Genomic DNA, 24,851 nt, shown 5'->3' with positions numbered 1-24,851 from the left:
TAATTTTCTAAATCTCTTCGAGACTAGATTTTAAATATAGTATAAATTTAAGTAACTAATTAATATAGTAGCTGAAAAGCGTAAGAGTTAAATTCGATATATCTCTATATCAAATTTCGATATAGGCCACTATGGCAAGTTTGATAAATTATCGAATTATACTCCAAGCAATTAATCCTTATCGAATCATACCTCAAATTTTGGTGTAGGGGTATGATTCAGTAATTAGGGGTATGATTCGGTAAGGATTCATAGTTTCGGGGTTGATTCGGTAATTAGCAACCCGCCAAAGAGCGCGCGAGCCTTCCCAGCGCCATATTTCCCACAAATATCATCACTAGTACCCCATCCATTCTATCTACGTGTTAACTTACAGCTCCGGACTTTGATGGAGCCAACATGCCGAAAGGCTGATGGGTCATGGCAGGTTTCGAGACGTTCGTGACCCAGGCCACAAGCCTTACTTGATTAGTCAAGGAGATTCATTGGGGAAAATGGTTCCTTGCACACTCTGAATGTGTCGAGACTCAATGTCTGCTGCGATATTCCTTACACTCGGTCTCAGGAAATAATAGCATCCATCCGGGAAGCGAGAAACGATCCAGAAGACCCAGAATCCGAAAACCACCAAGATGAAGGTTTCGCTCAAACCTGGATTATCAAATCATCGTGTAGACGAAGAATCGGTGTGTGCTTGTCTAGATATATCTCGAGCGTATGGTGGACTTTAACAGGCGTTCTATTTATGTTGAATGTCTGACTCCAGTCTATGTTGGGGCCGTGGGACCGGGCCGAGGGGGTTCGGGGGTCTAGTGCCCAAGCAAGTAGGGTACAACATATCCTGCACGGCCTTTTTACTAGACTGTGCCCATCTACCTAAGTACAATGTCATAGACAATCTATTTCCTTTCTCAGTCTCTGTGGAATGGTGCGGCCTATCAACATAGAGCCAGTTGTCGATCGCTCCCACTCTTATTCCTACCCCGCCCGCCGGGCTCTATCTCACCAAATTACAAGTTCCAAATCTGAAGCTCGCTCCAAGGCATCATAATAAGCCGGTCAAGTGCCTCTTATTTGCAAACCTGCGTGAGACTTGACCGGATACCGGGCAGCGAATAAATCAATTTAAAGGAGGCGAAGAAGACATTTGCTTACACCGGCCAAAGTGTTATGATAGGGCGCTACCGTACTCAAACCGTATTACGACTAGGCGGAGATATTGGGGTAAGAAAGAGCTTTCAGCTACCATAAGGCAGGCTCAATGCTTTGGTGTAATCTAAACAAGAATTTGAGGGGTTCCGGTCTTCTGAGAAGCGAAAAAATAGAGGAAGGTTGACTTATGGCTCTCGATTGTAGTGCGACAACTATAGTCTTGAGGGGTAGGCTTTAGTATGGAGGCAACAACGTTGTGGAATACATCCGAGGACCTATGAAATTGAGCAATGAGAACTCCTGCAAAAGCACGCTATTACCGGTCGAGCTTAGGTTGACTGAGTTGCCAATGCATGTTACATTGGGGCTAACGCTAGGATCATCCTGCAGTCCTACGAACACCACCCCCTCGACCCCCTCTACAACATGCAGTTCCACGCCAGCGCCAACGCCAACTCTCTCTCGCTCTCCCCTCAAAGCTCCGAAGTTTGTCCTCGTATCAGCAAGCAGGAGTCGCGTTTCACTTTTTCATTGTAAGATCTGCCCGACGGCGAACTCTTTCCCTTATGCCATGAAGATATTCTTGGCACACCGCCTTGGCATAAGATTCGGCCATGTCCGATTGGTAAGCACCAACGCCCAAGTGCATTTATCTGAACCAAGATACTGAGAGGTACATGGGACGATCCGAGGTGGTCGGCACCCTTTGCCGAAGTCTTAATCGATCAACCGTGCGCGTTCGAATGAGGTGGTGGATATCGGTCAAGTATGCACTTAGTTAGGTAAATACTTCTTCAACCCCCCGTAGAGTAGTACTGTCGATTAATCCGACTGCTATAATGCACATACCTATTTTCTTGATTGGCGAAGTACTTCTCGGAGATAACAGTACTCGATTATGTGCGAGAGTGTGAGGCACTTTCTGATGCACGCTAAATCCGGCAAGAGGCTCCTTTGATAGATCAGGTGCGTAAAAGATGTTCATCAATGCAGAAGACGGATTCAACTGCTCCAATAGTTAAGGCTGCGAATAACTCCTCTAAAGATAGGTTAGAGTTGCTGTGTTTTAGCAAATTTCTGCAGGAAATGGATAGGAAGGCTTTGTTAATTACACTGATGCAGGTTATAGTTGCTGAGCCAAAGGACGGCCATTAACTCGATCTGAGGCCGTGTACACGTGATGTGGTCTTATAAAGGACAACACTGCGCTCTAATGTTTACGCTTGCAACAGGCGCGCTTTTCATCAATCTTTTTTCGATTTTCTACGAAACAACTAATGGCTAACGCGCAAACGTGCTACTTTCCTAACGGCTTAATATCCCCCCGCGACACCCCATGTCACTCTCCTTCTAGTGCAAACGGTACAAGCGCATGCTGCGCGTATTCCGACATATGCCTGGACAATCAGCTCTGTCTCTCACAAAGTGGCCCCGCATGGATCACTAGAGGCAGCTGCACGGATGAGACATGGCAAACCCCGGGGTGTTCGCAGGACTGTTCAGATGGTAATTACCTCTTTTAGTAACGTCAAATGTTTTTCCACAGGAGGCGTGAATACACCTCAATCTTGACGCTAAGGATGGTGTTGCAGTCAACCCCAGCGGTGCGGCCGTGATATTTCCAATTAATTCTCAGGATCAAGCATTGTTCTGCTGTAGTCAACCCAACACAACCACCAACGAATGCACCGTCGGCACTAGAGGAAGCACCGCACCTTTTTACATTGAAGCTGGACTGGTAATCTTCAATCGCACATCCGGTTCTACATCTTCCAATGCCACGAACATCGCCACCGTTACTGTCACCGCCACGACAACGGCATTGACGTTGCCATCAAATGCTTCCTCTGTCCACAATACGTTATCATCATTGTCGTCCAGCAGGGAAGAAGCAATAGGTGCCGGAATAGGTGTACCACTAGGGCTAGCACTTTTTATCATGTTGGGGTTGCTGTGGAGACAGACGAGGCAGAAGCAGGGCTTGAGGAAAGATGTTCAGACTTGGGAAGGGAGATACGCGGATTTGAAGAATACCAAGCCTGTAGAGCTTGGAGAGGCTGAGCATCAACCACCGACTGTGTACCCCCAAGTGCACCAGCTTCCAGGTTGGAGTCCCGATGAGCTGGATGACCAACCGGATCGGCTTACCCATCAGCTTGAAGCCTAGACGATTGACGGCACAGATAGAACGCAAGCTCATGGATGAGCGGACAGGATGGTGCTACCTTGGCATAAGGCAACTCTTCAATCAAGTTTTTGCATCATCTACACGTGGCACGATTTTTCTTTCCCTCAACCTCGATGATTCTGGCAGCGGTATCTCTAGTAGAGGAACAGAAAAAATGGAATCTCAATGCTAACAGAAAATAAACGTTGATGTATTCTTCGTAGGGAAAGTGACGAAAAATCCGGGCCACGATTCCCGTGTGGAAATTTATATTTGGAAGGTTAGATGTGTTATACGATTCCGAAGCGTATGGAATGGGAAGCACTCTAAGCCATCACTTGTCATCAAGTTCCAAGCAAGATCCAAGTCTGCAATCCTAACTTATATACTGCTACACGTTCTGCATCAAGCGATTGCTTCAGTGAATCCCTTCATCTGTTGGAGTTACTACCGAGCATAAGTCGAGTCCCCATTTTCACTTCAACATCGCCCTTTTTCCTCTCCTCTTCAGTCTCCCCCTACACAAGTCATCCGTCTTACAAACCGCACTGCACTGCATTGCACGGTCCCTCCAAATCCTCTCCCGAGCAAGTTTCCGAACGTGTTGGGACAGAACCCAGCGGCAAGAATTAAGTAACTCCTCTCGGCGAATATCCTGCCCGTGCACATCGAGGTGCCTCCACCAGGAAGACGAAGCAATCCTTACTCAGCAAAATTTTTCACTCAACAAAATATTCTGGGAAGTCTGCTCCGCTTATTGCATTAAAGTAAGCCTGCAATAGACCAATAAAGACACAACACGACACGAAAAGCGGGGAAGAGATCGACGCCTTGCTGGGTTAGCAATTCTACTTGGACGTGTACAGGTGCTGCGACGTGGCGCGGGCGGCAAGATATTTCGTGATTTTGCCTTGATTTTGCCGTGATCTTGCCACTATCTCCGCATTCTTCTTACAGTGAGCAAGGGAAGCAATCGTTGGTCTCACTAAGGCCGCTGTGGTTTATGGCCGAAGGCAATCACCGCACTCCAATGTCTGTCCCCGTCACACTGACTGAATCCAGTCCAGTCATCGCTTGTGACATGCGAAACATCTAGCGCGAGAGAGGTAATGTAGCTAAAGGTAGAGGACCGATTAAGTTCCGAGTAGCCGGGATTATGCAATGGCTGAATGACCTTGTCACTGAATACGCTACCAGACATGATTCCACCTCCGCATGCTCTTCCATGAAATTGGCCCTAGAGGCTCACGGAAGCTCTCGGAATTACCAGCCTCCACTCCCTCAGTCGCCCCTCGTAGCATCAGCGGTGGTCTCACTGGCTTCACTGACATGCATCTCTTCCATCGCTGTCTCCAATGGCGTTTCATTATCCTCCGCCGCTGTCCCCCATGGTGCTTCATTCTCCTGGGCTGTCTCCTCTTCCTTGGGAGGATCAGCGATAGTAACAGCGGCAGCTTGGAAGCCTTTCTTCGCGGGGATGATGATGAAGGAGACCATGGTCTCTGGGTCTGTGACCAGTCAGCCTTTTTCTTTGAGATGGGGAAGATCATTCTGAGGTGGAGCACATGACTATCTTTTGGGGAACGGATCATGGTGGTGAAGGAGTGAGAGATGGAAAGGCGACTGACCTATGCCCCCTGCGTCATCTGGAGTCTCGATCTCCCACATGTGGAAGTAATGCCTGTGTTGTAATCAGCAACGTGGCAAGCCGATATGATTGAGAATGCAGCCACAGCATACTTCTTCGGCTTCTTGACAGTCAGCTGATCGAGCTCAACGATGAAGCCGTAGCCAGAGTCGGGCTTGCTGGATGGGGGATCTTTGTAGATCTGACAAGAGTCAGCGGCAAATCTAATCCAACAAGAGCGGCAATCTGGTTGATCCTACCACTACTTTGCCGTAGTGCACTCTTGCCGTCACACGCGCCACGCGGTCTGGGTCCTCCTTGCGTAGATCTTTGGCGAGAGGTCCCTTGTCGCTTTCCTCCCGAACAAAGGAGACGCAGGTATTCTTCTCAGGCACTACGTCGTTGAGGGCTTTATCAAAGAACCGCACCCTTTATTCTCTATTGTTAGCACTTTTTTCGATGGCTGTTGTCACGGTTGGAGGGGTGCGTACTCTTCGCCGCCTTTGCGTGCAACGATGAAGCCGAAGCCTTTTTCGGCGTTGAAATTCTGTAGTATAATGAGGATCAAAACTTGACCAGGTTTGTGAAAAAGTTGCTAACCTTGATGGTTCCGAAGTCGCGGCCTTCATCTGAAAATGGAATATCTGGAACGATATCCTCCTCACGAATCTGGTCACATTATCAGCCCGACTCAAGCTTGCTGCATATGACTCAGTACCTTCTTGGCAGTACCGCCCTTTTCAGTAACCTCGTAGACGAAGGAGACAGGTTGTCCAATGTAGGGCTCGATGTCCTGAGGGAATTCGCGCTTGTGGCCGAAGATCTCGGTGCCGTCAAAGCATCTGACAATAAAGGAGAAGCCTTTCTCCTCATTGTACGTCTGAGGAGTGGTTGGCCAAGGTTCAGTATGACGATTTTGCAAAAGGAGGCGTGTGTTGGTGAATGCCACTTGCATACCTTGACCTTGCCCATCTCTCGGCACCCCTCTTCCTCTTCTTCCTTAGCGACACCGCCTTCTTCTTCCCTCACTTTCACTGCCGCTGCACCCTTGGGTCCTTCCTCGAAAACGAACGAGACAGCTTGGCCGACATATGGCTCGTCGCTGCCGGCGAAGGATTTTTTGTGAAAAAAAGCGCTGCGGTAGGCAGTCAGATTTGTATCTCGGTGATAAAAACTGGGGGTGGGGGAAGGGAACAAGTGGGCTTACTCCTCTTCTCCGCTCACGCGTCCAATGAAGCCGAAACCCTTCTCAACATTCCAGCGCTATGTCACAGTCCTTTGTCAACGAAAAATTTTCCTTACGAATAGCATAGCCAACTAGCAGTTTCGAGCACAAGTTATGTTGGTGTGACGCATACCTTCACCGTACCCATCTCCCGATCTCCATCATCTTCAACAGGAGCTTCCTGAATAGCCGACCCACCCTCTTCGACTTTGACTTTAGTAGCGACTGCACCCTTGAGTCCTTCTCCATAGACGAACGAGATCGCTTGTCCAACGTAGGGCTCGTCGTGTCCACTAAATGATCTCTTGTGAAAGAAAGCACTGCGGATGACAGTCAGCCTCGTGTCGATTAGGGCTAAGAGGAAAGCAAGAAAAGATAGAAATATAACGGCACAGGTAGGCTTACTCCGCCTCTCGATTCGCGCGTCCAATGAATCCGAAGCCCTTGTCTGCATTCCAGCGCTGTTGCATCCAAACTCGTCAGCCTTCGCCTCTCAACGGCATCATCATTCCATAGAATGCCACGAGTATGTATCAAGCGCAGACTAAGATGCGATGAGGCTATGAGGCGTACCTTGATTGTGCCTGTCTCTCTTGGCCCTTCGTCCGATACAACAGCTTCTGCCATCTCCTCGATAGATACCTCTTTCGCCTTGCCGCCTTTCTCGTCAGCCTCGTAAATGAAAGAGACCTTGGAGCTAGGGATCAGTGCTTGTCGATCGGCGGTGTCACGCGCGTGGACGAAGATGCTAGAGCGATGTGTAAGTATCTGATGTCCAGCTAGGGCACCTTGAAGGAGGGGAGGGCGGAGCGATGGGAAGTTTACCTGTCGCCCATGCCATCGCGCTCGATGAATCCAAATCCCTTCTCATTCCATGTCTGGTGTCCTGTTAAATTTGCCTAATGATGCACGGAGGAAGATGAGCTCACCTTGACGGTGCCAGTCTCGCGGATGGCCATGACGAGCTGCGCGTGAGGTGGACTGACAAGAATGGACCCAGATTACAGGTGATGAGGTTTGAAAATATGCTGCTGCCGTAGATGGATTCAGCGTTTGAATTGATGGAACTTAGATGCTGACTGGTGACGCTGCGAGGTGTGATTTTTAAGCTCGGTTCAATTGTGTTGACAATCTGTCAGTGCCTGTCTGTCAATCTGACCGCTTTTTTAAACTTCTCTGACTTCTACGTGGGATCTTGAGTGTTACTTGAGCCCTTGACACACTGTTGCCTAGCTTGAAGGAGATGTGCAGAAGCGAAAAGAGTCGAAGGCGCTGGAAATTATTTATGTTGTGATGTCAAGAGATGGAAGATTGCTAGCGATGTAAAAGAGCGGCAACTTGCTTTTAACCATGCACCGATGTTTCAATTGCTGCCGGAAGAACGAGAGGGGGAGGACACCTGCATGCCAAGTCTCGTTTATTGAGAGTAAAGAGTAAACGGTCCCGGCTCTGAATATCTTGAGGGCCTACGATGCATCAGGTATTCAGTCATGGATGGATCGATACTTGGAGCTGATAACCAGTGCATCTGTTGATCCTTTTCGCCGGCACTTCGAATCCAGCTCTGTAAGAGTAATAATTCTGCGAGCACATCATTACTCTCTGCTTCCGAAGAATTGCTGATCTGACTGTCGCGTCACGCAGGTCTTCAGATCGTTACATTTCCAATCGGAGACCAGCCTTAGTCTATGAAGCTGAGCCCACCGACAGCCCATATCGGCCCTTGTTTTCCTGAGTTCCCCAAGATTCCCATTCTCCGGGTACGAAGCTCATAAACACCGCCTTCGCCTTTTTCCAGGCTTGAGGAACCTCTTCCCTAACATCGTACCATCTCTCAATTTGTAGTATCACTTCTCCACGCCTCTGTCTTGCTCCAAACTCGTAGTGTGACCTCTCCAGGTATGATGGTCTTGACCAGACTCGCACTATCTCTTTTCCTGCGTTCCAACGAACACCAAGCTTGCAATCTCTCTTCTCCAGGCTTCGACCCTCCTACAAGTGCGCTGTGTCTTTTCTCAAGGCATCTACTCCCAGTCCGCCAGCGTATTCTGAGCTCTCTTTATCCAACTCCTCGGCATTCATAAGCTCCTCCACCAAAAGTATTTCAGTCTCGCGAGCCACTGCTCGAATCATGAAGTGGGAGTGGGATGTGAAGGCACTGCCTCCTGGTCGTGTCAAGGACTAAGACTGTTTTCTCCACGGCTAGCGGGTGGGCGGATAAGTTCAGAATCGAGGACGCGAGAGGTGTGGGAGCGGATACTGCCTGCGCGGCGAGCTTCTCTTGTTGCGAAGGAGAGTGAAGGTCGGTATGGTACTTGTATAATATTGGGCGCGTGACTGATGGTGGCACGATGAATCAGTCGTCGCCATGTTGAGCATTACTTGAGGAGAAGAGATCATCAAACCCTTCAAAACAACAGAAGAGCGAAGCCCTTATCCTTTGTTAGTTCAGGGCTATGAGTAATCAAGCCCTAGAGCTAGAGACGGGCTTGTTACTTGATCAGATTTAGCTCTACAACAAAGGCTTGGCAAGACGATTCCATGCCGCCAGCTACAATATATTTTTTGGATATCTCGTTGATCGGCTCATGACCTGCCGAAATCGAATTTGCGTTTTGTGCCTCCGTAACTCAGCCAACTGACAGCCATATAAATGCCAGTCTGCTGATTCCATGAATCCAACCTATGTGCAAAGGGCTACTAGAGATACTGCGGGGGTCTCATGAATATGTCGCCTTAGGACTAATGGAGTGTACTTTTTCAATGGGGTGCGCTCCGAGAACCAAAAATGCGGTCGGCAGTGAAATGCTCACAAGGAACCATCTACTCCGCACTTCAGGCTACATACCTCAGCTTCCTACCGCCGACGGCGAGAAGTACTACATATATACAGCACCAGTTCTGGCCGCAGCCGCGTCATAACTCGTATCCGCAATGCTACCAAATCCCGGAAGAGTAGAACTCGAGGCCAGCTCTGTGGCATCAACCAACCCAGCCCGTTAACCAACATTGTGGTATTGACTAGCCTAAACGCTCCCCTGCACTCCCCAATCCAGCGGTATCCGTGCCTTTCATACGTCTTGACTCCACGAAGCTCGAAATGTAGCAACGTCTTTGTGCAACTACCCTCGGCAACTTTCCCCGTCAGTTCGACCTGGTATAACACTATCTCCTAGGCTCCAACAAGAATGGTAAAATACACTGATATTAGAGCATTTCATTTCACAACACCACTTCCCGAGCTCAACACCCGTTATTCCACTTCTCTCAGTTCTCATCTGTCCCATCCTTCTTGATTTTCATACGTATACATCCCTACCATCTCACAAGTTTACTTCCTTTACCAACCAACGACTTCGAACTTCCATCCCCACGCTCCTCACCCACCCTACCATGGCCTCCAAATTCCTTGCCCGCCTACCCAAAGTTGGCCGCGGAATCCTAAGTAAAGAAGACCAGCACTGCTCCATCTGCTTGGAAGAGTATGGCACCACCCCTTCCCCCAACGGCATTATCGAGCGCGCAGTCCGTCTCCCCTGCAACCACATCGTTGGTTCCGAATGCATATCGACCTGGCTGACCCCGACAGGTGATCAACGCAGCAACAACACCTGCCCCGTGTGCCGGCTTGAATTTTTCCAACCCGAGGCGACTCACATGCAGATAGCCATCTCGCTGTCTGAACGGATCGCCGTGCTAGGACACCGCCTCTCTCTCCCCACTGGGGTCATTACTCTGGCCGTGTTCATCGCGGACAGGGTTCACCATTCCGGATCATTAGGTGGTCACTCTGTGGTTGCTGTTGCGGCAGGCAGCTTGTACATGGCAAGTCAGGTCATGGACCGTCCCAGATCTGTCCAAGCCGTCTCTCGAGGACTCGCAGAGGCAGGCATGGGCGACGTTAGAATTGGCGTTATGCAACGCGCATACGAGTGGCTCTACCGATAGCGGCTAGTACTTAGGCCTGAGCGTTGGCTCACATGGATCACCGGCCGGATAATAGACAACGTTGAAGAAACTCTGCCTTCGCCTTGGTTCTAGTTATTCACGTCGGAGCGGGTTGGCAAAGGGATCCAGGGTGGGGACTAGGGCTGCGAGTTGATTCAGCCAATTATCGTGGTGCAGTTCAGATTTTCTATCTGGGTTCTTACATCAACTTTTCGATGGACGCTTGAAGGTATGAGATGAAGCTAGGAGAAACTCAAAACCTTGCTCAGTAGATAGCACGCATACTTAACAACAACAGAGACAGGTACTAGGCAACGAGATCTTCTCAATATTATCGTTTGTTTCTGATGGTCATTCGTTTCTGGTGTGGAAATCAAATTACGGAAGATTCAAAGCCATTTTCAAGCTGAATATCAACCATTTCCCTCCAAAAAACGTCATACCCCGCCCATCGAAAGCCTATCTTCCACCTGGATTGATGAACACTCTAGTCAGCAAATAGTCCTTTAAGACGGGCACGGTAGTCACGATGGTTCTAGAGTTCAGGAATTTCCAAACTTGTCTCGGGAGTTCACAAAGAGGTTCAAGTAGGAAAATTTGCGACTCAGATATGGTATTGGGTCTGCATCGCCGTTGTTGCTTAAGATTAGGATGCTCCATGACCCAGAAAACATATACGAGCGTCTGGAGCGAAGCCAGTGGGGACAGGTGCCAGGGAAGCGCTTTTCCGGTGTTGCAAGCCTCATAGCAGGCGGCGTCGCTAGTCGAGGCACCGTTGAGAGTCTTCCACAGAGCTCTTCCCCAATGTGCTTCTCTGGCTGCAAACACATCTTTGTAAATTAAAATTTCTTCGGAAATTAGGGGTAGCAGCTCTATTTTCTGGTGTGAACGTCAGTAAGGATGCAAGACTAATGCGTTTCACGGTCGAAAAACTTGCTCTACTCACGGGCCAAATTTAACCAAAGGCTTCTGGAGATACAGATTGATTGATGAAGCTCACTGAGGTCGCAGTTAAGCTTGATCGAGGTGTTGGGCATCTAGCTTGCTGATATACACATAGCTTTGCCTGGTGGTCCACTCGATGCCCCACCATGCTCGGAAATATTGTAACCGGCCGTCACACCATTGAAAAAATGACAAGAGCCCAATTATCTCGTACAGCCTTGGAACAATCACCAACCTAAAGCAAACAAGCTTTGCGTCCTTACAATCTCAAACGAAGTTGTGGAACAAAGATTTGTACTTCAGTATGGGGAGCTCAATTCTGAATTCTGTCCTGCACTACCTTCACCACCGATTGCCGGTGTCCCATTCACAAAAGAAGCTTTGCCTAACGAGCTGCCTTACTGTCAGTTTGCGCTTAGGCTATGCTGGCTTCCTACTACTCATGCTCGCATCCTCCTTTCCCTCTATCGTGATATTGTCACTCGGTGAGGGACCCATCTTCCCTGGCCCACCGTTGATCTCATTCACCCAACCCGTCAACGCATAGAACCACTTGCTCTTGACGGCCCTCCTCGTGATCGCCTCGGATCGTTTCAAGGTGCTCAGGTCCATAGTCTCGGCCTGCTCCAGATCGCGGAAAAGGTTGTCGTCGACTATTACCGCGTAAGCAGATGCTCTAGATTGGCACTCAGACGGTTTACTGACGATGCAGCTTAATGTTTTCGCCACAGTTAATTGCGTGGGGTTGGAAAGTGCGCTTGTAGGCTTCCTCCTGGGTGAGGACTTGGTGCATTGCGAAGGTTTTGTTGTTGAACACTATTGCTTCATAGGTAAGCGAGTTGCTAGTTCTAAGGACAGCACTCCGGCCTATGGCCGCGATCCACCTACCAACACGCTTGTGAGGTCCGCTCATATCTTCTGACCACGGCTCTTCTAGCGCATGTGGATGCTGCGCCTTGATCGAGTCGTACACTGGACATTCCTCCCGGCCCATCAAGAGGGCTAGCTTGCTTCGGAGGAGGGTAATTTTTGGATCCTGGTCTGCCATTGTGCACAATCTTTTCCTCCTTACGTATTGATGATACAACTTTGAGGATTTGGGATCTGGGCCGCTGGGCTTATTTATGAAATCAACCAACACAAGCACAAAGACAAACAGAGATCTATTCGCAATGCGCTGAACAAAGATTGCTGTAGCAATCTTCAGGCAGTGATACCAGCAATGTTTTAAGTAATTTCTGGAAGGGTCGAGATATTGAGAGTGTGTTTGTCCACAGGAGGAACAAAGCAAGGAGAGGATTCAGTAAAACTCATGGCCTAAGTTCCTTCGCAATAGGGTCTTTTCGCTTGCTTTGGGTCACAGTCGAAAAAATCCATGCATAGCAGGGTCGAAGTCACAAGTCGTTGACTCTTTCGTCTGCAAAGTGTTGACGAGACAGAAAGAAGGGAATTGATCGTGGGCTAGGTAATGCTTGTTGCTCTGAGTTTATGTAGAGTGACATGCACAACGACCACTTACAAGTAGCGGAAGTTGTTGAAGTTTTTCACCCGATGTTGATATACTCATAAGTTATTGTACAGACTATTGAGGACTTCTTCTGTGCGTCACTGGGGCTGTGTGTTCTCCATCGGGTTAGCGGTGTAGCCTTACTAAAATTTCAGCCTCGAGATTACCTTATGACAGACAGCCTTGCCGCCTCACAGCCTCATCAAGATCAAGGGCAACCTCAGCTCTTTCCACATTTATATCTCGTTGTACTCTCATCGTGAAGCAATGTTGACTTGATCCCTCATCCCTCAACCAAGCAACTTTCCGCTCATCAAATCACTACGATGCCAAGTCTCCGGTTTGGATAAGTCATCACCTGAGCGCAGTGTAACCATCACTCAGTGTCTTCTCAATCAGTTCTACATCAATGACTTCTAAGCCTGATGGCTGGAACCCCGCCTTCCATAGCCCATGGACACCATATCTATCTCCGCCTTCTCATATACTGCCGCATACACTTGAGGCTGGGGACTCTTACTATATTGGCGATGTTTATGAACCGAGCCGCATAGGGCAGTCCGGAGAACTGATAGAGAAACGTCTTCTTCCCTTTAAGCATCCCGCTACGTCAGTCTCAGAGTCTGTCGTAAGTGTATCGAGGCCAGGCTGATGTGAAACAGAGCTTCGGGACCTTACATGCGATACCTTGAATCCCTCGCTCAAGGATGGCCACATATTTCTTATCTCGCCGACTTCATGAAAGTGACAGCGGCTCCACCCAAACAGAAGTTTCTCAACGATCAAGACAGAAGAGAGAGGGCGAGCAGAACCAAGGTTGCTATGCTGACCTTCGAGCCTAATGCTGCAGTGCACCGAGATGACTTTTCAAACATCATCGACCTATATTATGCTCTCAATAGAAGCCAACATAAACATGATGATGTCCACGCCAGGCTCTTCGTAGTCGAAGACCTCTCCCGAGACGTCATCGAGGCTTTAGGTGCCCGATTCGATGTCGACCCCCTCTTCTTCCGAGGCCATATATCCGACTACATGTGGCACAACACCCGAGATCCTTGGGTCGAGCTTCCGGACCTGGACATTATATCGCGCAAGCGTTCCTATCTTCACATCCGATATGTGCAAACAAGGTACTTCCGGAGCGAAGATAGCCTAATGAGGGCCAGGTGGGAAGCAGGAGGCTTCAACGTACTGCGAAGAGTGGACAAAGATGGCAATTGGGTGCCTGATGTTGATATTCCCAAATCTGATGTTGGCTTGGTTCGAAGTAGGACGTCTCTTTGGATCAGACCCAACAAGCCTGGAGAGAAGGGTGTGCTTGGTAGGTCTCATTTCCAACCTTTCCCTCATCGCGACTCCTTTCTTTATCTCGGAAGCTGACAAGAATTCTTGACTAGGCATCCTACTGGTGGACCCCACGATATCTGAGGGGTTCCCAATTTGGGGCGGCTACCGTAATCTTGTCGACTGCCCGTCCATGACTGTGCTTCCCGTTCCAAGAGGACCATCAAGAATATCCACGTTCGAAGATGTCATCCACTACACCAGCGCCTTGACGCCTGAAGAAATCACGAGTATACCGAGAGATCCGCGTCTGCTTTTCAAGAAGACACTCATGATCGTCGGCGCGGAATGGTCTACACTAGTAAAGTACGCCACAACTCGCCTCACCCAACTAGAATGGGAGATCGAGAATCCGGATCTGCAAGGGGATAACGGTGGCTTACAAGTCACCATCGGGAAGTTACACAGTTGGAGACGAAGATTCCCCATCTTCCGTACCCTTGTGTTGGAAGTGCTGGAGAAGGTCGTCAAGCGTGAGCACTTCGCGTCCAGCCCGGATAACCGTGTGCATGATCTCCAAAGTGATTTCGAGATCCTTCTGTCCAACATTGAAAATTTACAGGTCCGCGCTGACAGGATCATGTCGGTCGTCACGGCAGTGATGTCAATCGAGGAAAGCAAGAAAGCTTTCGAACAGAACCGCAGTCTCGCTCGCCTGACTTGGCTCGCGATTACTTTTGCGCCTCTTTCATTCATCACAGGTCTGTTCAGTATGAACAGTGACCTTTTGACGTTAGTGGAAACGTTCAGGGTGTACTTCGCTGTAGCACTACCGCTTACGGCCATGGTTCTGTTGTTGACTCGGTTTGCTAATGTTGGTATCGAGAATGGATGGAGAAAGTTGTTTCTATATAGATGGATGACAAGAACGTCTGCAAAATAGCGATCATCCCAACTTGTAGCCTCAGATTACGGGACAAGGATGAATGGCAGCCGGCATGTTAAGTCTCAATTTCGAACAACGTCAAAGACCTGCTCTCTTCGCAGCAGCCTCCTTTAGAGCGATTTTCGTGTAATACGGCACATCCTTCATCGCAGTCGTGCTGCCATTAATCACAGCGACGGAGCCATAAAACCGGCTGAGCTGCTCAATAAACGTATGCTGATTCCGCGTCTCAACGATGAGACCATAGTTGTTCGCCACGAACTCGATCTGTTGCCGCAATCTATCACTACCCGGCCCCGCAAGTGTTGGCAAAAGAACCGCCATTTCCACTCGCAGCAACCTCGTCTGGTTTTTTGTTTCATACCGATATCCATTGCCGCTTCAATGTCCATGACCCTCCCATTATTTCGACTGCATTTGGTGAGTTCGCTAACATTTGCTTTGGGCTCACATAGACCGACTTATCGACGACTTTGGCCACGATGTACGCACTGAACGGAAGATGGACATGGCTGAATGAGGGCTAGGAAGGAAACGAGGGGGATGAGGCCCATGGCGTTGGCTTTCATCATGGCGGACCTCGTATGATGATGAGAATGACTTCAGACGACTATTACGATCCAGAATAGAAGATGTGGAGGAAGGTTTCGCGTGGTAGGAGCATGATGTTGGTGAGATAGGTGACAGAAAATTGGAATGTTTACACTATACCATGGTCACGTTTGTCAAAGAGAAGATGGCATTAGAGGGGTCTGGCGGGCTTTATATCGCAATTCAAGCAACCCCCAAAAGTTCTACAACGGTCGAGCCTTCGCAATGTCTCATTCGTTTATTATAGTCATCCCGCCTCTTCCTGCCACCATCTTCTACCATCTTGTACAAAAATTATCTCAACTTTCATCAGACCATCATTAAGCTGCGAGTTCGTCCTAATGGTTTCTAGTAGCCATCATCCTCTTGTTGGTGCATAGTACATTCAACGTCGACCGTACAAAGCCTTCCCAGGACTCTCAAAATGCTGCCGGATATTCTCTACTGGGCGGGGACTTTGAACATTCAAAGCCCGAGTTTCGAAACGCGGAAGCCACCCCAAACGGTTGAAATAGTGTCGCAAGACTTCGTCGCAATCCTCCCGGATCTTTGAAATCCGCTTCAGCGAGCGCAGACTAAAGATCCCAAATTGGGTCACTAATATTGAACGGCGCTGTGTTCCATCGGACAGTGCAATCTTTGAAGAACAAACATTAGAAAATGTATGCAAAACCTTATCAACAGAATAATCGCGTGAAAACGACCCAAATGAACGGGATTCCAGCGGAGAATTCTAGACTCTGCGCGCCCGACAATGTCCCTCGAGACCGCCATGGCTGCTATGATTCCAATAGCCGGTTTCTGTGTCGCCACCATCACGGCGCTGGCGGCTCTGCGAACCTCTCAAGCGTCCCACCTGCCTCTCCTCATACTGCAAATGGAATTTTCGCTTCTCGCCTTGCGACGCGTAACGGATACAACGTCGTCTCCGGAGCACGGAGGCATCCTCAGCTCGTTTGTCCTCATCTGGCTCTGCCACGTGTCTTGTGCTCTCTATGCTGAAGGATACAGACTACCACCAGCGACTGGAAAGGGTTTACGAAACACCCTTCAACCTCCGCTGGGCCGGGACGCAACTGGAAGTCCGGGGCCTTTGGAAGCGTCGTCTGGCAAGCCCCGTAACTCCCGCGAAGCGGACGGGGAGCTCAGACAATAGAAGACGCGAGCGGCGGCCTTTCCTGACACGCACCGAATGGGGGTCAACCACGCTGGTATCAAAAAACAGCAGTTTCCTTTCTTCAACGCACGTTCTCACTGCTCACAATTCACGTCCTCAAACGCTTCTATCAAAAAAGTCTACACGCCCTCCCACCCTTGCGATTTTCCAACATCGGTCTTCTAAAACACGCCTCCCTAACTCAACTATCCGACAACACAACCCGCAAGAGGATGCTCCGCGCCTGCCTGATGATCAACTTCATCTGGACGCAACGGGCGACAATGACGACCTACCACGAGTGTCTCGCCATCGTTATCTCACAACCTATCTGGTCGATAGGAGTCTTCAGACGTGCTACGATGTCGGTTTGGAAGCTATGCCTAACTCATCGGTCTCGAGCTTACCATTACATCCTTAACAGCTCACTCACTCTTTCCCCACCGCCAGCTTCACTTCAACATTCCCCAACATTACTCCCATACCGATATGACAAGGTACACGTGGCTGCCAGGCACGCAAAGGGGAGCGTCGACGTCACCTTGGACAACTACTGGGATGCTCCCACTCACGCAGCTTATGCAGTTGTGCTTGAGATACCAAGCGTCGAGATACCCGGGCCTGTCTGCGTGAAGCGCTGTGTTGGAACTGTATGTTCAAGTGCCGTGCCGAGGGTCGGCAAGGTCCTCAGATCGGCTGTCTTCTTTCCTTCCCGCTTGAGGTTGGAGGGTGCGATGCGAGGTGCACGTGTTGGCTTGACAGGTGCATCGGCCTCGAACCTTTCTACCTGCAAAGAGATCCGAAGCTTTCGAGTCGGTTGTGCTGAGGTACTCACCTTGCCCAAACTCAGTATACTAGTGGCTTGTTATTGCCGTAGACGTAGACGCTGTGCGAGAGACAGTCATCCATGAATCTCGTGAAGGGTTTCTACACATTGCCCGTTGAAATTTCTCGAACCAATATTTGGCATAGTCAGCTTCTGATCATGATGTAAGGCAAGGCAGCGACTTTCACGATCTTGGATGGCTTCTAGAGAGCCGTTGTTGCGGACATACCCTCGATGCCGTGGCTTGTTCTGCAGGTCCGGAAAAAGCATCAAGACTTCTTGGGTGCGTCTTGTGGGCCATATCTTCATCTATCACATGAGACTCGTCATGGTGAAAAGGCTAATGATGCTAAGAGAATGGAAAATATGGGTTTAAAGTGTTGGAGATGCACGACGCAGTGAACATGTGTGAATCTAGATATTTTTGAATCCGAGGCAGTAGATATCGGAAAGCTAAAACCCGGTGGTGGTGGTGCGTAGAGAGAGAAGATCTCAGATTGATCAACATTATATAGCACTGATAGATATGAAAGGAAGAATTCAATCATAAAAGATATTAGCAACGTTTATACGTAGTCATCACCACGACGAGCCCCATTTAGATGTGTATCCTTCTCGGCATCAAGTTTCAGGCTGTCAAGACTGTCTATCCGGTGGGCCTTCGGCGCAATATTTTCATAGCTACAAGGACACAAGTCAGCTGTATCCTAGATCAACATATGAAGCATTTGGACTTACGAGCTGTACTCGGCATTGGATGGCACCACTGTAGACTCGGATCCGAACTTTGTAAACGCCGTAGTTGAACCTGGCGCTCCTGGCGAATCGTCTTCGAGTTGCTTCAGTGCGTCTTCGTTCAAGTTGAGCGAGGCTATCTTCACGCTCTTTAGGCTGCGCATGAAGCCGTTTGAAGAAGCACCAACGAAGAGGGGCCGCAATAATGGCAGGCAGGCGCCGACAACGCCCATGCAAGACTCGACCATTGGCCAGTATACCAGGGGTGTGTTCATGTCTGCAGACTGATGTTAGACTTGAAATGAATCCATGGTTTTGGAGGTTCATACAGCTGATGTCCAAGAATCCCAGGTCCAATTCTGCATGTGGTGGGTTAGAACCCACCGCATTGATGACGACAAGTTGGAGACGCACCTTGAACAACTTTGTTGAAAACTACGAGCTTCGCGATACCCGCTCCCACGGTCCTGTGACTTGATAAGCATGCTTTTAGATCGCCTACACGTTCCGCAACTTACAGTCCTCCGAGAAGGAACATGCCACTGACAGCAGCCTTGTGCCTTGCAGGCAGTTGCATTACCCAAATCTGGAAGCACATCAGCAAATATCAACGTGATTTAAGAAGGGGAACTTACACATGGAAGCGGCAAAGTCAGGATGATTACTGTTTGAAGTTAGATGACGATAAGCCCGAAGCAAGACACTTCTTACAATCCGTGAGAACATCTGACCAAGCTTGAGCCAGATACATTGCGTTCGTGTTGATGCAATTCTGAGGCGTAAAGCCGAAATCGGTCCAGTCGATCCATAAGGGCCAGCATTGGAACAGGTTGGCGAAGAAGAAGCCAAGTGTCCAGACAACGACGACACCAATCATAGTCCACACAGATGGTTTGACGAAAGTGCCTTTGAAGATCCTGACGGCACCTGTGAGCTGGTGTGGACATGTCGATGAGAGTAGCTCTACCTTTTATAGAAAAGCAATACAGACAATTTCGTGAACCCGAAAGTCAGTGTTGTCGTAAGTTGCGTCGCGAAAACTATCTGTCCCCACTTTCAGCATTGCGAGGAGGCATTGGAAGAACAGAACTTACTTGTTCGAAGACTTCTAAGCGATGGTCGAAAACTGGAAATCCGTCTTCTCGGATTCCCGTGTGCTGTCCTAAATTGCCAATTGAAGTACCTTTTGAGGGTCAGAGAGTAGGCGGACAGTCTCTGGAATCGCCGATCCTTACCAACCAACATGCAAACCGCCGTGCCAATTGTGAGAAGCTGTCTCGGTATTAGCTTCGAATATCTCAACACTTACTGGGGATTTGGAGCACGGCTCAACATACCAACGCTGGTAGAATCATATAATCATCCCATGAAAGCGCAGCCTGCTTCATGCGTCGAGCATAAAAACGCAGGGCGGTTACGACGATGGTGAGAAGGCTCAGCACAAGTGCGAGAGCATACATCTTGCCAGCTGAATCCGCCATGGCGAGAATCGGAAATTGGCAATGGACAAAGTGTTCTTGCGAGGAAGACAAGCACGATGATCACAACAGCTCACTAATCTATGGAAAGACTGGAAAGCTTCTACACCTCAATTGAAGAAGCTGTCGAAGGGCAGTCTCGAGAAACTTGACGAAATTCGGGTAGGGCCAGTGGGAAGGGCTGATTAAAGGCATTTCCAGCACCCCAGTCGTGGTCCAGGGAGGCAAGGCCACAGAAAGGTGTTCGGGGTAATCTAGCCCACATGACTCCAAGCTGTGGTTCCATGGCGCTCGTGCAACGGCGAACAAATTCTTCCAAATTTAGCTACGCAATCGTCCGAGATACAACGCAAGAAACGAAGGTGAAACCTGACCAATGCGAGAACCCGTCCCACCGGCATATCTGGCTAACAATTCGAAGGTGCCACTGTGCCACTGACCATCAAGTTACCCAACGTCACCTAAGGATGTAAATGTAATCTTCCGGTTGGTTGGAAGCCGAAGGAGCCACGTTGACTTACGGTAGCTCACGTCGAGATTCGTTTCAACATCAGAGCGGATTTGATTGGAGGCTGAGCGTCATCTGAGCTTGAAAGTTGACGGGTGATGCCATCTTGGCCTCGCCATAGGATCCAGTTTCGGCCCCCGCGCCGTTTTAAGGAGACTTTATCGCTCAATTTTGAAACGCCGTAGAAGGTTTGGAAGGAGGCTGGAATTGGTGAACGGTACCTACTGTACTTTGGTGAAACGTGAAGATGGCGCTATCTTAGACGCTAAATATTATAGGCGACAAGCGCTCCAAGCAAACGCGCCGGAATGACGCTACCTCAGCGCCACTTTACCCACTCAAGGTCTTGTAAGTTCTCTTACCCAAAGCATCCTCCAGATAAATCGCCGTCAAACAGCCTGCAAACATCCTGCAAATATCCTGGAGGCTGAGATTTGCAGGAAATCAATCGCGAGTGACCCCCTTTTCACTTGTTCCGTTCTTACGGCGGTGCGCGGCGTGGAATTTGCCCTTATATCTCACCAGCTTCGGTGCTCCACCATCACCTCGGTACGGAATGCAGGGATTCCGCTCAATGTCTGCCTTATGGGCAACCTTCAAGGTGGGCAGGGTCTTCAGAAAAGCGATCTGGGGCCTGGAAGCTTGATAAAGCAGGAAATGCGTTCTGGAATACGCTGTTCGATGATTCCAGTGACAACATCATTGTTCATGCTCTCGCTCGTAGAGAGGGAGACTTGACGTCGTGAAGTCCACTATCGGTGTCGTGCGGAGTTTCAAGGTCACCTGCATGATCTCGGCTTCGTAGGAGGTCCGGGGCACGTTCATTCGGGGATATCTGACCTATCGAGCTTTTTTAATTGGTGCGCGAATACCAGCTTTAAGAACTCTTTGACCATATGCTACGTTTGTGAAAAACAAAAAAGAGACTAGGAGATTTCATGCAAGGCACAACCCGTTTCAACAATTCACCAATTCCCGCTCTGCATTTACTAGTCGCAACAAAACAGAGCATTTCTTCCCAACCACCTTGTCCGCGCCGCATACGTGAAACAGTGCGACCCATCATCCCCAGCTATGCAGCAGAAGAATGTCGACCGAGAAACAGTGCACAATCACGGCTGCCTCCGCCCCCAAATCTTGGACGAGTTTGACGAACAATTCCAGCTCCCTTCGAATCTCGGCAAGCCTGATATCAAAAGTCTATTATTAGTAGGAGATCAATTCCTCCTCAAACATATATACCCGCACATCTGCCCATGCTAACACAGTCTACCATTGCCGCCCAATCCACCCCTGGCGCACCAACATCGCCACGTCTCAAACCTCTACCATTCCCGCCAGCCAGAATTCTGCCAAGCCTACCAAAATGCGTACCACCACAATCATCTACACTATCCTCCTCCTCGCGGCTCCAGCCTTTACCCTCCCTTTACATTTAGGTATGACTTCTTCAACTTCATCCTTAAACCATGAGCTTACAGTGTAATAGATGCCATCAGATCGTTGGTCAGCCGCCAACTGAGCGAGGTGAGCGAACTGAGCGAATTAGTAAGCATCGACGATGGCCCTCCAAAAATGGGGGCGGATGCGGATGAGAGGATCTGCATCAACGGCAAATGTTGATCGAGGAGCCCGGGACGACCGGAACGGTGGAGGTAATGGAGGAGTAACGGACCTGTTTTCACGGAGCCTACTAGGGCATCTTGATGGCCCGATAAAGCTTGCTGTATATAAAGCTTTCCTGCTGAGCGGGGATAACGTTCGAGGTCAGGGATTTCACAAATGCTGCTTCCGGAGCCGCTCTTCCCAGCTTGCACAATTCACATCCCTCCTTCATAAACGCGATATCTCGATACTCCCCGCCCGAGTCCCATGTATTAGCCTACATTCTTCCTTGGAAGTCCTCGTCTCCTTTCCGGTCCTTGTACCCCACGAAAAGTCCACCCTCAAGCACCCTCCGGGCTTAGCTTGGGGATTCACTCCCCCGGATGGAATTCCGATCTACTTTGACAGCCCACTCACCAAGCACTTGGTATCTTCTGATGTACTAACGCATATTGCTCAAGCCCCTGACCGAATTAATATGTAATTTACTTCCAAGACCTCACCGACGCTTCCAATCCCTCTGCTTTTTTCCCTTTCTCCAACAGCGCCCTTCGCACTCAACTCCAATCCTCGTCAGACACGCCCAAATAACATAATCCTATCAAACTCTCGAAACCCACGCAGTCATCAAAAGAAGCAGCTCGCCTTCCCGAGGCGACGCAATTTCCTCAAAACAAACCCGGGGCCAATGTCTGGGGCGTAGAAAACCCGCAACAGCAGATCGAGCGTTCACGCGAAGCCGGTCAGATTCAATCATGTCCAAACAGCCCCGTCTCCAAACAACGACGTAAACCCGGTGGGCAAAGGACAACGGTACTTGCGGCGGAACCGTTCGTTTGCTTGAACGATCCCGACTACGAAACGAGACACTATGATCTCCCCCATCAAACTCGGCCGCCGGATCGATGGCCACTGGATTTGCGTTCCTTCCGCTTGATAATTTCCTTGCCCAAAGCCACAGGTTTGCGCCAACGCACGATCCCATCATCCCAGATCGACCTCGCCACGTCACCATGCCTTTCCGCTGACGAGACCCTGCCAGCAAGGTCAAACAACATCACGCACTCGAGACAATATGAAAGCGCGTTCGAGCCTCCTCGTTTCTCAGCTCCGCACAGCAAAGTCCGTTGACACGCGCACCCTTTTTTAAAAAAAACATCAAGAAAGTCATCCATCACAGTCCCCATAACCCGGCCTATCAGACCCAACGTGAAGCCAAGCGACAAGATGGAACACAGACAAGACACGTCCGCCGAGATATCCGAACTGAAACACACCATCGTAAGCAACCCCCCCTGCCCCTCCCCTCCCCCAACCCACCGCCTCCGCACCACCACCACCCATCCAACTCTCACCCACCCCCACAGACCCGACTGAAGATCCAAATCGAGGACCTCGACCGCTACCTCGGCGCGATTCGGAAAGAGCTCGGGTTCTACAAGACCATGGTGGAGGACTGCAGGAACGTGTTCAAGAAATACCCAGACCCGGAGAGGGAGGAGAAACGCACGGGTGGGAGCGAGGGTGGCGGGGGGATGCCAGCGGCGGTGGGGGGGTTGAAGATAAGTGATGATTGAGTTGCGACAAGTGGAGCGGTAGGGGGGGAGGGCGGGTTGGGATAGAGCGGCGGAATCGGGTTCAGTCGAGCTAGAGTAGTAGTCTGTCATCGGTAGACTTGATGGAGCTGAGCCTTGCATCAAGCTCGTAATGTTCAGGATGTTTCCGTGTCCAGAGAGCCAAGGACCTACAAGATCATCTTACGCTCGAGCCAAATTGTGGTGTTATCATTTCCCCGTAGCCATTCGCGCTGGATTAGTAGATGTTTGTTCCGGAGATCTTAGACGTAGAACACTACTGGAAAGCTAAAGGCACAAGACCCTAATCGTCCAGCTAGCCTAAGATGCCCCGGAATGCTATTCCAACAGCCTCGATTCTTACAAGGGAGCTGAACCGGCGGTCAGTCTCTCTCCGACCTTTTACCCATTCCTGTCTTTGGGACCTGAACGATGAATCAATGCCGCCAACAGGAGCTCGAGCGCCTCCATCCACCGCAAATGGTACCCCGACGTCGCCAGAAGATGGACTACTCCCACTCTCGGGAGATTTACCGCCACCCAGCGCGCCAACAGCGATACTGACACAACCATTGCCAGCATTGTTACCGTGAGCCAAGCCCAAAACGTAATAGTTCATATTATGAATCCCATCCGGGCAGTCACCCTCGACGCGTCTGCCGCTGGTCGTCGACATGAAAACATTCCCTCCAGCATCCAGCAACTCAAGATGCTGCTCATCCGCCTGCATTCCACCAGTCGCGCCAAAAGTCAGTCCCGGCCCGACGCCCACGATTTGCCAGACCATGTGATTGCTGATGACGCGGATCTTCATGCCGGACGAACCGGCTGGCAGGATGACAGCCCAGTTGAGCGTGTTGGTGCCGGTCTCAAAGCCGTTGGGTTTCTCCCAGTACGTGCCTTGGCCCTCCTTTCGGCAAGTGGTATTTGGCGAGATCGTTTTGTAGCACAGTGCTCCAGTAGCTTGGGTGCCTAAAGGGTTGGACATGGAGGGAGCGGAGCCACCAGCTTTCCATGCATGGATGAACGAGGTGATGAGTGGTTGCCATGCAGTGTGTGGGAATCGAATTTGGCTTGCGTACGGAGATGGCTCAGGGTCACCATCTGACTCAGGCCAGATGTTGCCGATGTAATGGCTTTCTGGGCCATCATTCTATGGAGAGATATTGGACTGAAATTTTATCTGGAGTGATGTCAGACTTGCCCATGTGATAATTCCAACGAAGTCGGGTTGTGGGGACAGGCTGAGAGTGTTCTGCATGCGAAGAAGTAGGTTGAGATCGCCTGCGCGATAGACGTTGGTGTCATACTATCTGCTGTGATTGCCAATGTCTTTGGTCAATGAAAAGAGGAGTTATATACAACCTTCTTGTACTGGAGCGTGCTCAATGCTACCTGATCGTCAGCGGTGATTAATCACAGTGATCAGAGTCAAGCATACCCATCATGTAACCCTTGCGTTGTGATTTGGCGGCACCAATGACGGGCAAATCAGGGGAGATTCCTCCGGGTTGACTACCACCGAAGCCCCCCTTCAACGGCCGTGCAGCTTCCCAACTGAATGTACCATCCAT

At 49.8% G+C, this 24,851-nt stretch overlaps 8 protein-coding genes across 8 annotated transcripts; 3 read left to right on the top strand and 5 right to left on the bottom strand.

The window, feature by feature from the left end:
- Positions 1-4,600: 4,600 nt before the first annotated feature.
- On the bottom strand, positions 4,601-7,130 carry HO133_010485 (uncharacterized protein; the record flags this gene model as incomplete). The annotated part of the gene is made up of 14 exons (XM_037301337.1): positions 4,601-4,827; positions 4,948-5,000; positions 5,060-5,148; positions 5,207-5,375; positions 5,438-5,493; positions 5,547-5,615; positions 5,665-5,826; positions 5,904-6,081; positions 6,154-6,209; positions 6,305-6,491; positions 6,577-6,632; positions 6,745-6,919; positions 6,997-7,049; positions 7,101-7,130. 14 exons carry the CDS (start codon positions 7,128-7,130, stop codon positions 4,601-4,603), a joined length of 1,560 nt encoding a protein of 519 aa, XP_037154154.1.
- A 2,434-nt stretch (positions 7,131-9,564) lies between these two features.
- On the top strand, positions 9,565-10,119 carry HO133_010484 (uncharacterized protein; the record flags this gene model as incomplete). Its single annotated transcript, XM_037301336.1, has 3 exons — positions 9,565-9,696; positions 9,761-9,791; positions 9,839-10,119. 3 exons carry the CDS (start codon positions 9,565-9,567, stop codon positions 10,117-10,119), a joined length of 444 nt encoding a protein of 147 aa, XP_037154153.1.
- A 1,365-nt stretch (positions 10,120-11,484) lies between these two features.
- Positions 11,485-12,112, bottom strand: HO133_010483 (uncharacterized protein; the record flags this gene model as incomplete). The annotated part of the gene is made up of 3 exons (XM_037301335.1): positions 11,485-11,717; positions 11,770-11,880; positions 11,953-12,112. 3 exons carry the CDS (start codon positions 12,110-12,112, stop codon positions 11,485-11,487), a joined length of 504 nt encoding a protein of 167 aa, XP_037154152.1.
- Positions 12,113-12,980: 868 nt separating this feature from the next.
- Positions 12,981-14,801, top strand: HO133_010482 (uncharacterized protein; the record flags this gene model as incomplete). The annotated part of the gene is made up of 3 exons (XM_037301334.1): positions 12,981-13,180; positions 13,234-13,895; positions 13,972-14,801. The coding sequence occupies 3 exons, from the start codon at positions 12,981-12,983 to the stop codon at positions 14,799-14,801; spliced, it is 1,692 nt and encodes a 563-aa protein (XP_037154151.1).
- Positions 14,802-17,128: 2,327 nt separating this feature from the next.
- HO133_010481 (uncharacterized protein) lies at positions 17,129-17,678 on the bottom strand (the record flags this gene model as incomplete). The annotated part of the gene is made up of 2 exons (XM_037301333.1): positions 17,129-17,338; positions 17,607-17,678. The coding sequence occupies 2 exons, from the start codon at positions 17,676-17,678 to the stop codon at positions 17,129-17,131; spliced, it is 282 nt and encodes a 93-aa protein (XP_037154150.1).
- Positions 17,679-17,943: 265 nt separating this feature from the next.
- HO133_010480 (uncharacterized protein) lies at positions 17,944-19,593 on the bottom strand (the record flags this gene model as incomplete). Its single annotated transcript, XM_037301332.1, has 9 exons — positions 17,944-18,058; positions 18,116-18,389; positions 18,442-18,471; positions 18,527-18,579; positions 18,631-18,698; positions 18,748-18,776; positions 18,824-19,079; positions 19,207-19,269; positions 19,450-19,593. The coding sequence occupies 9 exons, from the start codon at positions 19,591-19,593 to the stop codon at positions 17,944-17,946; spliced, it is 1,032 nt and encodes a 343-aa protein (XP_037154149.1).
- A 3,337-nt stretch (positions 19,594-22,930) lies between these two features.
- On the top strand, positions 22,931-23,280 carry HO133_010479 (uncharacterized protein; the record flags this gene model as incomplete). Its single annotated transcript, XM_037301331.1, has 2 exons — positions 22,931-22,984; positions 23,071-23,280. The coding sequence occupies 2 exons, from the start codon at positions 22,931-22,933 to the stop codon at positions 23,278-23,280; spliced, it is 264 nt and encodes an 87-aa protein (XP_037154148.1).
- Positions 23,281-23,593: 313 nt separating this feature from the next.
- HO133_010478 (uncharacterized protein) lies at positions 23,594-24,851 on the bottom strand (the record flags this gene model as incomplete). The annotated part of the gene is made up of 2 exons (XM_037301330.1): positions 23,594-24,417; positions 24,719-24,851. 2 exons carry the CDS (start codon positions 24,849-24,851, stop codon positions 23,594-23,596), a joined length of 957 nt encoding a protein of 318 aa, XP_037154147.1.

The sequence above is a fragment of the Letharia lupina genome (genome assembly GCF_014066315.1).
Source record: "Letharia lupina isolate WasteWater1 chromosome Unknown contig_8, whole genome shotgun sequence".
Taxonomy (NCBI): domain Eukaryota; kingdom Fungi; phylum Ascomycota; class Lecanoromycetes; order Lecanorales; family Parmeliaceae; genus Letharia; species Letharia lupina.
This window is presented reverse-complemented; position numbering and strand designations above follow the sequence as displayed.